The sequence below is a fragment of the Coregonus clupeaformis genome, unplaced genomic scaffold (assembly GCF_020615455.1).
Source record: "Coregonus clupeaformis isolate EN_2021a unplaced genomic scaffold, ASM2061545v1 scaf0085, whole genome shotgun sequence".
Taxonomy (NCBI): Eukaryota; Metazoa; Chordata; class Actinopteri; order Salmoniformes; family Salmonidae; genus Coregonus; species Coregonus clupeaformis.
In genome coordinates this window covers 279,462-293,448 of record NW_025533540.1, presented here as the reverse complement: position 1 = coordinate 293,448, position 13,987 = coordinate 279,462, and the positions used below count along the sequence as shown (strand labels likewise).

General features: G+C 44.6%; 1 protein-coding gene across 1 annotated transcript in view; it reads right to left on the bottom strand.

The window, feature by feature from the left end:
* The window catches only part of LOC121555503 (E3 ubiquitin-protein ligase RNF19A), a 47,415-nt gene extending 41,952 nt beyond the window's left edge, over window positions 1-5,463 (bottom strand). Inside the window, exon 1 of the mRNA XM_045213175.1 lies at window positions 5,398-5,463. Coding sequence (XP_045069110.1) covers window positions 5,398-5,463 — 66 coding nt within the window. The remainder of the gene's footprint in view (window positions 1-5,397) is intronic.
* Between the last annotated feature and the right edge of the window lie 8,524 nt (window positions 5,464-13,987).

The window sequence follows — 13,987 nt, the reverse complement described above, 5'->3', positions numbered from 1 at the left end:
TATGGGACTACAGAACACTATGAGATATGGGACTACAGAACACTATGAGATATGGGACTACAGAACACTATATGAGATATGGGACTACAGAACACTATGGAACTACAGAACACTATATGAGATATGGAACTACAGAACACTATATGAGATATGGGACTACAGAACACTATGAGATATGGGACTACAGAACACTATGAGATATGGGACTACAGAACACTATATGAGATATGGGACTACAGAACACTATGAGATATGGAACTACAGAACACTATGGAACTACAGAACACTATATGAGATATGGAACTACAGAACACTATGAGATATGGGACTACAGAACACTATGAGATATGGGACTACAGAACACTATGAGATATGGGACTACAGAACACTATGAGATATGGAACTACAGAACACTATGGAACTACAGAACACTATATGAGATATGGGACTACAGAACACTATGGAACTACAGAACACTATGGAACTACAGAACACTATATGAGATATGGGACTACAGAACACTATGGAACTAAAGAACACTATGGAATCAGAACACTATGAGATATGGAACTACAGGAACACTATCATGAGATATGGGACTACAGAACACTATGAACTATGAGATATGGGACTACAGACCTATGGACTACAGAACACTATTCTCGTGAGATATGGGACTACAGAACACTATGAGATATGGGACTACAGAACACTATGGAACTACAGAACACTATATGAGATATGGGACTACAGAACACTATGAGATATGGAACTACAGAACACTATGAGATATGGGACTAAAGAACACTATGAGATATGGGACTACAGAACACTATGGAACTACAGAACACTATGAGATATGGGACTACAGAACACTATGAGATATGGAACTACAGAACACTATGGAACTACAGAACACTATGAGATATGGGACTACAGAACACTATATGAGATATGGAACTACAGAACACTATATGAGATATGGAACTACAGAACACTATGAGATATGGAACTACAGAACACTATGAGATATGGAACTACAGAACACTATGAGATATGGGACTACAGAACACTATGAGATATGGGACTACAGAACACTATGAGATATGGAACTACAGAACACTATGAGATATGGAACTACAGAACACTATGGAACTACAGAACACTATGAGATATGGGACTACAGAACACTATGAGATATGGGACTACAGAACACTATGAGATATGGAACTACAGAACACTATGAGATATGGGACTACAGAACACTATGAGATATGGGACTACAGAACACTATGGAACTACAGAACACTATGGAACTACAGAACACTATGAGATATGGAACTACAGAACACTATGAGATATGGAACTACAGAACACTATGGAACTACAGAACACTATGAGATATGGGACTACAGAACACTATGAGATATGGGACTACAGAACACTATGAGATATGGGACTACAGAACACTATGAGATATGGGACTACAGAACACTATGAGATATGGGACTACAGAACACTATGAGATATGGGACTACAGAACACTATGGAACTACAGAACACTATGAGATATGGAACTACAGAACACTATGGAACTACAGAACACTATGAGATATGGAACTACAGAACACTATGAGATATGGGACTACAGAACACTATGGAACTACAGAACACTATATGAGATATGGGACTACAGAACACTATGAGATATGGGACTACAGAACACTATGAGATATGGGACTACAGAACACTATGAGATATGGAACTACAGAACACTATGGAACTACAGAACACTATGGAACTACAGAACACTATGAGATATGGAACTACAGAACACTATGAGATATGGAACTACAGAACACTATGGAACTACAGAACACTATATGAGATATGGGACTACAGAACACTATGAGATATGGGACTACAGAACACTATGAGATATGGGACTACAGAACACTATGGAACTACAGAACACTATATGAGATATGGAACTACAGAACACTATGAGATATGGGACTACAGAACACTATGAGATATGGGACTACAGAACACTATGAGATATGGGACTACAGAACACTATGAGATATGGAACTACAGAACACTATGGAACTACAGAACACTATATGAGATATGGGACTACAGAACACTATGGAACTACAGAACACTATGGAACTACAGAACACTATATGAGATATGGGACTACAGAACACTATGGAACTAAAGAACACTATATGAGATATGGAACTACAGAACACTATATGAGATATGGAACTACAGAACACTATGAGATATGGGACTACAGAACACTATGAGATATGGGACTACAGAACACTATGAGATATGGAACTACAGAACACTATGGAACTACAGAACACTATATGAGATATGGGACTACAGAACACTATGGAACTACAGAACACTATGGAACTACAGAACACTATATGAGATATGGGACTACAGAACACTATGAGATATGGAACTACAGAACACTATGGAACTACAGAACACTATATGAGATATGGGACTACAGAACACTATGAGATATGGGACTACAGAACACTATGGAACTACAGAACACTATGAGATATGGGACTACAGAACACTATGAGATATGGAACTACAGAACACTATGGAACTACAGAACACTATATGAGATATGGGACTACAGAACACTATGGAACTACAGAACACTATGGAACTACAGAACACTATATGAGATATGGGACTACAGAACACTATGAGATATGGAACTACAGAACACTATGGAACTACAGAACACTATATGAGATATGGGACTACAGAACACTATGAGATATGGGACTACAGAACACTATGGAACTACAGAACACTATGAGATATGGGACTACAGAACACTATGAGATATGGAACTACAGAACACTATGGAACTACAGAACACTATATGAGATATGGGACTACAGAACACTATGAGATATGGGACTACAGAACACTATGGAACTACAGAACACTATATGAGATATGGGACTACAGAACACTATGAGATATGGAACTACAGAACACTATGAGATATGGAACTACAGAACACTATGGAACTACAGAACACTATATGAGATATGGGACTACAGAACACTATGGAACTACAGAACACTATGGAACTACAGAACACTATATGAGATATGGGACTACAGAACACTATGAGATATGGAACTACAGAACACTATGGAACTACAGAACACTATATGAGATATGGGACTACAGAACACTATGAGATATGGGACTACAGAACACTATGAGATATGGGACTACAGAACACTATGAGATATGGAACTACAGAACACTATGGAACTACAGAACACTATGGAACTACAGAACACTATATGAGATATGGGACTACAGAACACTATGAGATATGGAACTACAGAACACTATGGAACTACAGAACACTATATGAGATATGGGACTACAGAACACTATGGAACTACAGAACACTATGGAACTACAGAACACTATATGAGATATGGGACTACAGAACACTATGAGATATGGAACTACAGAACACTATGGAACTACAGAACACTATATGAGATATGGGACTACAGAACACTATGGAACTACAGAACACTATGGAACTACAGAACACTATATGAGATATGGGACTACAGAACACTATGAGATATGGAACTACAGAACACTATGGAACTACAGAACACTATATGAGATATGGGACTACAGAACACTATGAGATATGGGACTACAGAACACTATGGAACTACAGAACACTATATGAGATATGGGACTACAGAACACTATGAGATATGGGACTACAGAACACTATGGAACTACAGAACACTATATGAGATATGGGACTACAGAACACTATGAGATATGGGACTACAGAACACTATGAGATATGGGACTACAGAACACTATGGAACTACAGAACACTATATGAGATATGGAACTACAGAACACTATATGAGATATGGGACTACAGAACACTATGAGATATGGGACTACAGAACACTATGAGATATGGAACTACAGAACACTATGGAACTACAGAACACTATGGAACTACAGAACACTATGAGATATGGAACTACAGAACACTATGAGATATGGAACTACAGAACACTATGGAACTACAGAACACTATATGAGATATGGGACTACAGAACACTATGAGATATGGGACTACAGAACACTATGGAACTACAGAACACTATATGAGATATGGGACTACAGAACACTATGAGATATGGAACTACAGAACACTATGGAACTACAGAACACTATGAGATATGGAACTACAGAACACTATGAGATATGGAACTACAGAACACTATGGAACTACAGAACACTATATGAGATATGGAACTACAGAACACTATGAGATATGGGACTACAGAACACTATATGAGATATGTGTGGTCCTCTGTAGCTCAACTGGTAGAGCACGGCGCTTGTAACGCCAAGGTAGTGGGTTCGATCCCCGGGACCACCCATACACAAAAAAATATGTATGCACGCATAACTGTAAGTCGCTTTGGATAAAAGCGTCTGCTAAATGGCATATTATTATTATTATTATATGGAACTACAGAACACTATGGAACTACAGAACACTATGGAACTACAGAACACTATGGAACTACAGAACACTATGAGATATGGAACTACAGAACACTATGGAACTACAGAACACTATGAGATATGGAACTGCAGAACACTATGAGATATGGAACTACAGAACACTATGAGATATGGAACTACAGAACACTATGGAACTACAGAACACTATGAGATATGGAACTACAGAACACTATGAGATATGGAACTACAGAACACTATGAGATATGGAACTGCAGAACACTATGAGATATGGAACTACAGAACACTATATGAGATATGGAACTACAGAACACTATGGAACTGCAGAACACTATGAGATATGGAACTACAGAACACTATGAGATATTGAACTACAGAACACTAAATGAGATATGGAACTACAGAACACTATATGAGATATGGGACTACAGAACACTATATGAGATATGGAACTACAGAACACTAAATGAGATATGGAACTACAGAACATTGACCCTGTACTAGTACTAGTTTTGGTGCATTCTGTACTAGTCACTCATTGTGTATTTATTCCTCATGTAATTATCTTTCTATTATTTCTCCTGTTCTCTCCGTGGTTGGGAACGGCCCGTCAGGAAGCCCCTGTTGTTTACTGTTATGATGAGTTTCTGGTATTGAGAAGTGAGGATGCAAGAATTTACTTAGACATTCTGTGGAGATTTTATACCAAGTATTTATTTGATCACGAGCTCGTGGGTTCATCTAACAAACGGACATAGCCTTGCCCCATTGTCAGTTGAACTGCCCACACACACACACAAATCTCACATCTTTTATACTCTTGGTTACACATTTCTTCAACCCCATCTGGCCATCGTCAATGGGCACTCCCATTCTGATGTTATTCCCCTTTACCCCACGTCAGTATCCCGTCCATCCATCATGCTATCATCAACATCAGTAATCTCCTTTGACATAACGGAACGTAGACTCCGTGGAACCAAGACAATTATCTCGTAACTCTAACCTCGTCCCCACGATACTATGACATGACATCATTACATTTACCAAGCGTGTGATCAAATGTAACTTGATTCTAAACTAAAAAAGACTGTTTTAGCTGAGAAGCAGTTCTCTCCTGATTAGGAGATTTCTGCTGGCAGGCGTCTGTTTCAGAGAGCCCAGTGTCTGATAAATGACTGCAGGGAGAGTTAGAGTATGTTAAGGGGAGTGTCCGTCCACAACAGTACTGCAGTGTCTTCAGGCCACTCAGAGGACAACGTGATATTCCTCCTCCACACCGTTTGAGACACACTGATAAAGGGAGTGGGATGGAGAGACAAGGACAACATTACTTTTCTTCCCCACAGTTTTAGATAGAGGGGACTTCAGTTAGTTAGACACAGAGGACTTATTAATTGGATGCTAAAATGTTCTCAAACCAGAGATTACACAACCTAGTGAGTGGGGAGGAGAGGTGCTGCATGTATCTGAAGGCAGGACATGTAAGCCTAGTGTCATTTGTTCAGCTGATCTCTGGTGAGGAGGGAACACACAACACTGACATCCCCGCTGGGCTGGGCTGGAGGCTAGATAGATCAGATATCTGTACAATCCAGTATATAAAACACAGTCTGTGTCCCGCTGCTGCCTAGTAGGAGACCTGTGGTGACAGGATCACTGTGGAGTAGGGGCACACAGCCTAGTAGGAGACCTGTGGTGACAGGATCACTGTGGAGTAGGGGGCAGACACACACAGCCTAGTAGGAGACCTGTGGAGTAGGGGGGCACACACAGCCTAGTAGGAGACCTGTGGTGACAGGATCACTGTGGAGTAGGGGGGCACACACACAGCCTAGTAGGAGACCTGTGGTGACAGGATCACTGTGGAGTAGGGGCACACACACAGCCTAGTAGGAGACCTGTGGTGACAGGATCACTGTGGAGTAGGGGGACACACACACAGCCTAGTAGGAGACCTGTGGTGACAGGATCACTGTGGAGTAGGGGGACACACACAGCCTAGTAGGAGACCTGTGGTGACAGGATCACTGTGGAGTAGGGGGGCACACACACACAGCCTAGTAGGAGACCTGTGGTGACAGGATCACTGTGGAGTAGGGGGGCAGACACACACAGCCTAGTAGGAGACCTGTGGTGACAGGATCACTGTGGAGTAGGGGGGCACACACACAGCCTAGTAGGAGACCTGTGGTGACAGGATCACTGTGGAGTAGGGGGGCACACACAGCCTAGTAGGAGACCTGTGGTGACAGGATCACTGTGGAGTAGGGGCACACACACAGCCTAGTAGGAGACCTGTGGTGACAGGATCACTGTGGAGTAGGGGGACACACACACAGCCTAGTAGGAGACCTGTGGTGACAGGATCACTGTGGAGTAGGGGCACACACACACAGCCTAGTAGGAGACCTGTGGTGACAGGATCACTGTGGAGTAGGGGGGCACACACAGCCTAGTAGGAGACCTGTGGTGACAGGATCACTGTGGAGTAGGGGGGCACACACACAGCCTAGTAGGAGACCTGTGGTGACAGGATCACTGTGGAGTAGGGGGGCACACACAGCCTAGTAGGAGACCTGTGGTGACAGGATCACTGTGGAGTAGGGGGCACACACAGCCTAGTAGGAGACCTGTGGTGACAGGATCACTGTGGAGTAGGGGCACACACACAGCCTAGTAGGAGACCTGTGGTGACAGGATCACTGTGGAGTAGGGGGCACACACACAGCCTAGTAGGAGACCTGTGGTGACAGGATCACTGTGGAGTAGGGGGCACACACAGCCTAGTAGGAGACCTGTGGTGACAGGATCACTGTGGAGTAGGGGGGCACACACAGCCTAGTAGGAGACCTGTGGTGACAGGATCACTGTGGAGTAGGGGGCACACACAGCCTAGTAGGAGACCTGTGGTGACAGGATCACTGTGGAGTAGGGGGCACACACAGCCTAGTAGGAGACCTGTGGTGACAGGATCACTGTGGAGTAGGGGGCACACACACAGCCTAGTAGGAGACCTGTGGTGACAGGATCACTGTGGAGTAGGGGGGCACACACAGCCTAGTAGGAGACCTGTGGTGACAGGATCACTGTGGAGTAGGGGGGCACACACAGCCTAGTAGGAGACCTGTGTGACAGGATCACTGTGGAGTAGGGGGGCACACACAGCCTAGTAGGAGACCTGTGGTGACAGGATCACTGTGGAGTAGGGGGCACACACAGCCTAGTAGGAGACCTGTGGTGACAGGATCACTGTGGAGTAGGGGGGCACACACAGCCTAGTAGGAGACCTGTGGTGACAGGATCACTGTGGAGTAGGGGCACACACACACACAGCCTAGTAGGAGACCTGTGGTGACAGGATCACTGTGGAGTAGGGGGCACACACAGCCTAGTAGGAGACCTGTGGTGACAGGATCACTGTGGAGTAGGGGGGCACACACACAGCCTAGTAGGAGACCTGTGGTGACAGGATCACTGTGGAGTAGGGGGACACACACACAGCCTAGTAGGAGACCTGTGGTGACAGGATCACTGTGGAGTAGGGGGGCACACACACAGCCTAGTAGGAGACCTGTGGTGACAGGATCACTGTGGAGTAGGGGGGCACACAGCCTAGTAGGAGACCTGTGGTGACAGGATCACTGTGGAGTAGGGGGGCACACACAGCCTAGTAGGAGACCTGTGGTGACAGGATCACTGTGGAGTAGGGGGGCACACACAGCCTAGTAGGAGACCTGTGGTGACAGGATCACTGTGGAGTAGGGGGGCACACACACAGCCTAGTAGGAGACCTGTGGTGACAGGATCACTGTGGAGTAGGGGCACACACACACACAGCCTAGTAGGAGACCTGTGGTGACAGGATCACTGTGGAGTAGGGGGGCACACACAGCCTAGTAGGAGACCTGTGGTGACAGGATCACTGTGGAGTAGGGGGCACACACAGCCTAGTAGGAGACCTGTGGTGACAGGATCACTGTGGAGTAGGGGGCACACACACAGCCTAGTAGGAGACCTGTGGTGACAGGATCACTGTGGAGTAGGGGCACACACACAGCCTAGTAGGAGACCTGTGGTGACAGGATCACTGTGGAGTAGGGGGGTACACAGCCTAGTAGGAGACCTGTGGAGTAGGGGGGCACACACTCAATCATTTATGATGCAGATGATCAAGTCTTGTTTAGACAACTTAGATTCTGGCACAGCTCCTCTCCTCCAACGCCTTCCCAACGTTCCTCAGAACAGCCATTCTTCACAACCATAGCCTCTTTAGGTAAACCTCTGGCGTCCACAGTAGCCAAAGAAGACTGAGGCTCACTCTACACTCTGAGTAGATAGAGGCACCTACCCTTAGCCTGGTAGTCCATCCAGCAATTCTCAGGACGACAAATAACTTCAGAGTTGTCCTCTTTACGGATCCCATAAACCAGGTGATCAATGAAACAGCTGGAGGGAGATGAAACGTGCTACATGCTAGCTACGTCTGCCAGCTAGCTCCCTCTCGATCTCTCATGTTGATAATGCTACATGCTAGTTACAGAACCTTCAGAAAGCATTCACACTCCTTGACTTACACATTTTGTTGTGTTACTGCCTGAATTTAAAAAGGATTCAATTGAGATTGAGACACTGGCCTACACACATAATGTCAAAGTGGATGATGCTCTTAGAAATGTTTACAAATTAATTAGAAATGAAAAGTTTAAAATGTCTTGCGTCAGTAAGTATTCAACCCCTTTGTTGTTATGGCAAGCCTAAATAAGTTCAGGAGTAAACATTTGCTTAACAAGTCACATAATAAAGCTGCATGGATTCACTGTGCGCAATAATAGTGTTCAACATGAATTTTTAAAGACTACCTCATCCTGTCCTGAATACAAAGTGTTATGTTTGGGGCAAATCCAATACATCGCTAAGTACCACTCTCCATATTTTCAAGCATAGTTATGGGTACGCTTGTAATCATTAAGGACTATGGAATTTTTCAGGATAGAAAACTTAAAATGAAGCTAAGCACAGGCAAAATCCTAGAAGAAAACCTGGTTCAGTCTTTTTTCCACCAGACACTGGGAGATTAATTCACTTTTCAGCAGGACAATAACCTAAAACACAAGGCCAAATATACACTGGAGTTGCTTACCAAGACGACAGTGAATGTTCCTGAGTGGCCGAGTTACAGTTTTGACTTAAATAGGCTTGTAAATCTATGGCAAGACCTGAAAATGGTTGACTAGCAATGATCAACAACCAATTTGACAGAGCTTAAAGAATTTTGAAAAGAATGGGCAAATGTTGCACAATCCAGGTGTGGAAAGCTTGTCGAGATTTACCCAGAAAGACTCACAGTTGTAATCTATGTCAAAGGTGCCTCTACAAAGTATTGACTATGGGGTGTGAATACCTATGTAAATGAGATATTTCTGCATTTCATTTTTCAATACATTTGCAAAAATTACTAAAAACATGTTTTCAATTTGTTATATGGGGTATTGTGTGTAGCTGGGTGAGACAAAAAAAATCAATTGAATCCATTTTAAATTCAGGCTGTAACACAAAATGTGGAATAAGTCAAGGGGTCTGAATACTTTCTGGAGGCACTGCACCTCTCAACACGTTTGGTTTCCCAGAATGCTCCTGTTACACACACAGGGACGATCTCAATTACAGTCTTCACGTCCCCTCAAAACCCATTGGAGGAGAAGGTCAGAGGGGAGAGGCCTCCGGCTTTCTAATCCAATGGGTTTTGAGAAGGGGACGAGAGAGAACAATTGAGATCTTCCACACACCTTCACGTCACACACACTTCCTGAAAGGATTCACACCCTGGGCTAAGGGTGTCTGCAGAGGAAGTGTTGGACCCCCTCAGCCATACACAGACAAACGCGACACAACATGAGTGGAAACACTGAACAAAAATATAAAAACGCAACCATTTCAACAATCTTTCAAAGTTACAGTTCAGGAAATCAGTCAATTGAAAAATAGAAATGTTTTGTCGAGATCGCTGTAGAATAAATTGACTGGCCTGCACTGAGCCCTGACCTCAACCCCATCTAACACCTTTTGGATAAATTGGAAAGCCGACTGCGAGCCAGGCCTAATCGCCCAACATCAGTGCCCGACCTCACTAATGCTCCTGTGGCTGAATGGAAGCAAGTCCCCGTAGCAATGTTCCAACATCTAGTGGAAAGCCTTCCCAGAAGAGTGGAGGCTGTTATAGCAGCAAAGAGGGGACCAACTCCATATTAATGGCCATGATTTTGGAATGAGACATTTGACCAGTAAGTGTCCACACATACTACTGGTCATGTAGTGTACCTTTTTTTTTTTTAAAGGTAGGGGCGTGGATCAGAAAACCAGTCAGTATCTGGTGTGACCACCATTTGCCTCATGCAGCTTGACACATCTCCTTCACATAGAGTTGATCAGGCTGTTGATTTTGGCCTGTGGAATGTTGTCCCACTCTTAAATGGCTGTGTGAAGTTGCTGGAAATTGGTGGGAACCGGAACACGCTGTCGTACACGTCGATCCAGAGCACCCATCGAGCATGTTTGGGATGACATGTCTGGTGAGTATGCATGCCATGGAAGAACTGGGACATTTTCAGGAATTGCGTACAGACCCTTGCGACATGGGGCTGTGCATGATCATGCTGAAACACGAGGTGAGGTCCACATCACTAAGGAGCAATCATGATCCAAACACGAGGTGAGGTCCACATCACTAAGGAGCAATCATGATCCAAACACACCAACACAGTTCTGAAGAGGGCACGACCACACCTATTCCCCCTATTTGGCATGGGCCCTCAGATCCTCAAGGTTCTACAGCTGCACCACCGAGAGCATCTTGACTGGCTGCATCACCGCCTGGTATGGCAACTGCTCGGCATCCGACCGCAAGGCGCTACAGAGGGTAGTGCGTACGGCCCAGTACATCACTGGGGCCGAGCTTCCTGCCATCCAGGACCTCTATACCAGGCTGTCAGAGGAAGGCCATAAAAATGGTCAAAGACTCCAGCCACCCAAGTCATAGACTGTTCTCTCTGCAACCACACAGCAAGCGGTTTGGAGTGATTTCAGTGCCAACAGAAATTGTATTAGAATTTCATAATTCTGAATTTGTATAAGGACATTGAATTTGAATGTAATATTTGTTCATGTTTTCATGTTTAATGCAAAAATTGAAAAGTTTGAAGCGCTTTGGTTCTAAGCTATTATGACCACAATCCTAAAAGGTAAGACTCTTTGGAGCACGGATGTGCTTTCTATTCCCCTCTGTGATGATCACAGGCCACGTTAGAAGGGAATGTCACAAACTGAAATTTGGCCCCCATAAAAATATAGTTGAAATGCCCTTCTAAGGATAGCCTTTCTACTCCCTATTTAATATTGCTCTTGTGACTGACTGGGTTCGAACCAGGTCTCCTGCATGTCACAAGACTGTGTTGGCCCACTTACATACATCCCATAGGGATTAGTTCAGGAAGGTAACGCAAGTCTTCAAGCCTCCAGCAAAGGTTCATGGAACCACCTCGGTTACATTTCACCCCCATTTGTCCTCATAAACAGATCACGGCACTAATATAACTGACTGGGTTCAACATCAGGCCTACAACACACCACTTCGTGGCAAACAGAAGCAGAAGGATCTGTGCACCCTATTTAAATGAGGGCAACAGAGATGGTTAGGTGATCCATCCACGTGACGAGTAGCCTCGCAATTACCAGACTGATTACCGCTTGTGGAGAACCATTAATGGCGCGGGATCAGGCTGTGAACCTTGGCAGAGACACGAAGACGTGTTAGTTTGACTGATAAGGTTCTAAACCTCTTGTGCACCAGAGATTCACGATATATATACAGTATATATAAACTCAGCACAAAAAGAAACGTCCCTTTTTCAGGACACTGGCTTTCAAAGATAATTCGTAAAAATCTAAATAACTTCACAGATCTTCTTTGTAAAGGGTTTAAACACTGTTTCCCATGCTTGTTCAATGAACCATAAACAATTAATGAACATGCACCTATGGAACGGTCGTTAAGACACTAACAGCTTACAGACGGTAGGCAGTTAAGGTCACAGTTATGAAAACTTAGGACACTAAAGAGGCCTTTCTACTGACTCTGAAAAACACCAAAAGAAAGATACCCAGGGTCCCTGCTCATCTGTGTGAATGTGCCTTAGGCATGCTGCAAGGAGGCAGGAGGACTGCAGATGTGGCCAGGGAAATAAATTGCAATGTCTGTACTGTGAGACACCTAAGACAGCGCTACAGGGAGACAGGATGGACAGCTGATCGTCCTCGCAGTGGCAGACCACGTGTAACAACACCTGCACAGGATCGGTACATCCGAACATCACACCTGCGGGACAGGTACAGGATGGCAACAACAACTGCCCGAGTTACACCAGGAACGCACAATCCCTCCATCAGTGCTCAGACTGTCCGCAATAGGCTGAGAGAGGCTGGACTGAGGGCTTGTAGGCCTGTTGTAAGGCAGGTCCTCACCAGACATCACCGGCAACAACGTTGCCTATGGGCACAAACCCACCGTCGCTGGACCAGACAGGACTGGCAAAAAGTGCTCTTCACTGACGAGTCGCGGTTTTGTCTCACCAGGGGTGATGGTCGGATTCGCGTTGATCGTCAAAGGAATGAGCGTTACATCGAGGCCTGTACTCTGGAGCGGGATCGATTTGGAGGTGGAGGGTCCGTCATGGTCTGGGGCGGTGTGTCACAGCATCATCGGACTGAGCTTGTTGTCATTGCAGGCAATCTCAATCTCAACGCTGTGCGTTACAGGGAAGACATCCTCCTCCCTCATGTGGTACCCTTCCTGCAGGCTCATCCTCACATGACCCACCAGCATGACAATGCCACCAGCCATACTGCTCGTTCTGTGCATGATTTCCTGCAAGACAGGAATGTCAGTGTTCTGCCATGGCCAGCGAAGAGCCCGGATCTCAATCCCATTGAGCGCGTCTGGGACCTGTTGGATCGGAGGGTGAGGGCTAGGCCATTCCCCCCAGAAATGTCCAGGAACTTGCAGGTGCATTGGTGGAAGAGTGGGGTAACATCTCACAGCAAGAACTGGCAAACCTGGTGCAGTCCATGAGGAGGAGATGCACTGCAGTACTTAATGCAGCTGGTGGCCACACCAGATACTGACTGTTACTTTTGATTTTGACCCCCCCCCTTTGTTAAGGGACACATTATTGAATTTCTGTTAGTCACATGTCTGTGGAACTTGTTCAGTTTATGTCTCAGTTCTTGAATCTTATGTTCATACAAATATTTACACATGTTAAGTTTGCTGAAAATCTCTTGTGAATCACGCATAAAAAAAAGAAAGAAAGAAAATATTATTTTTAGGCTATACTTGAAG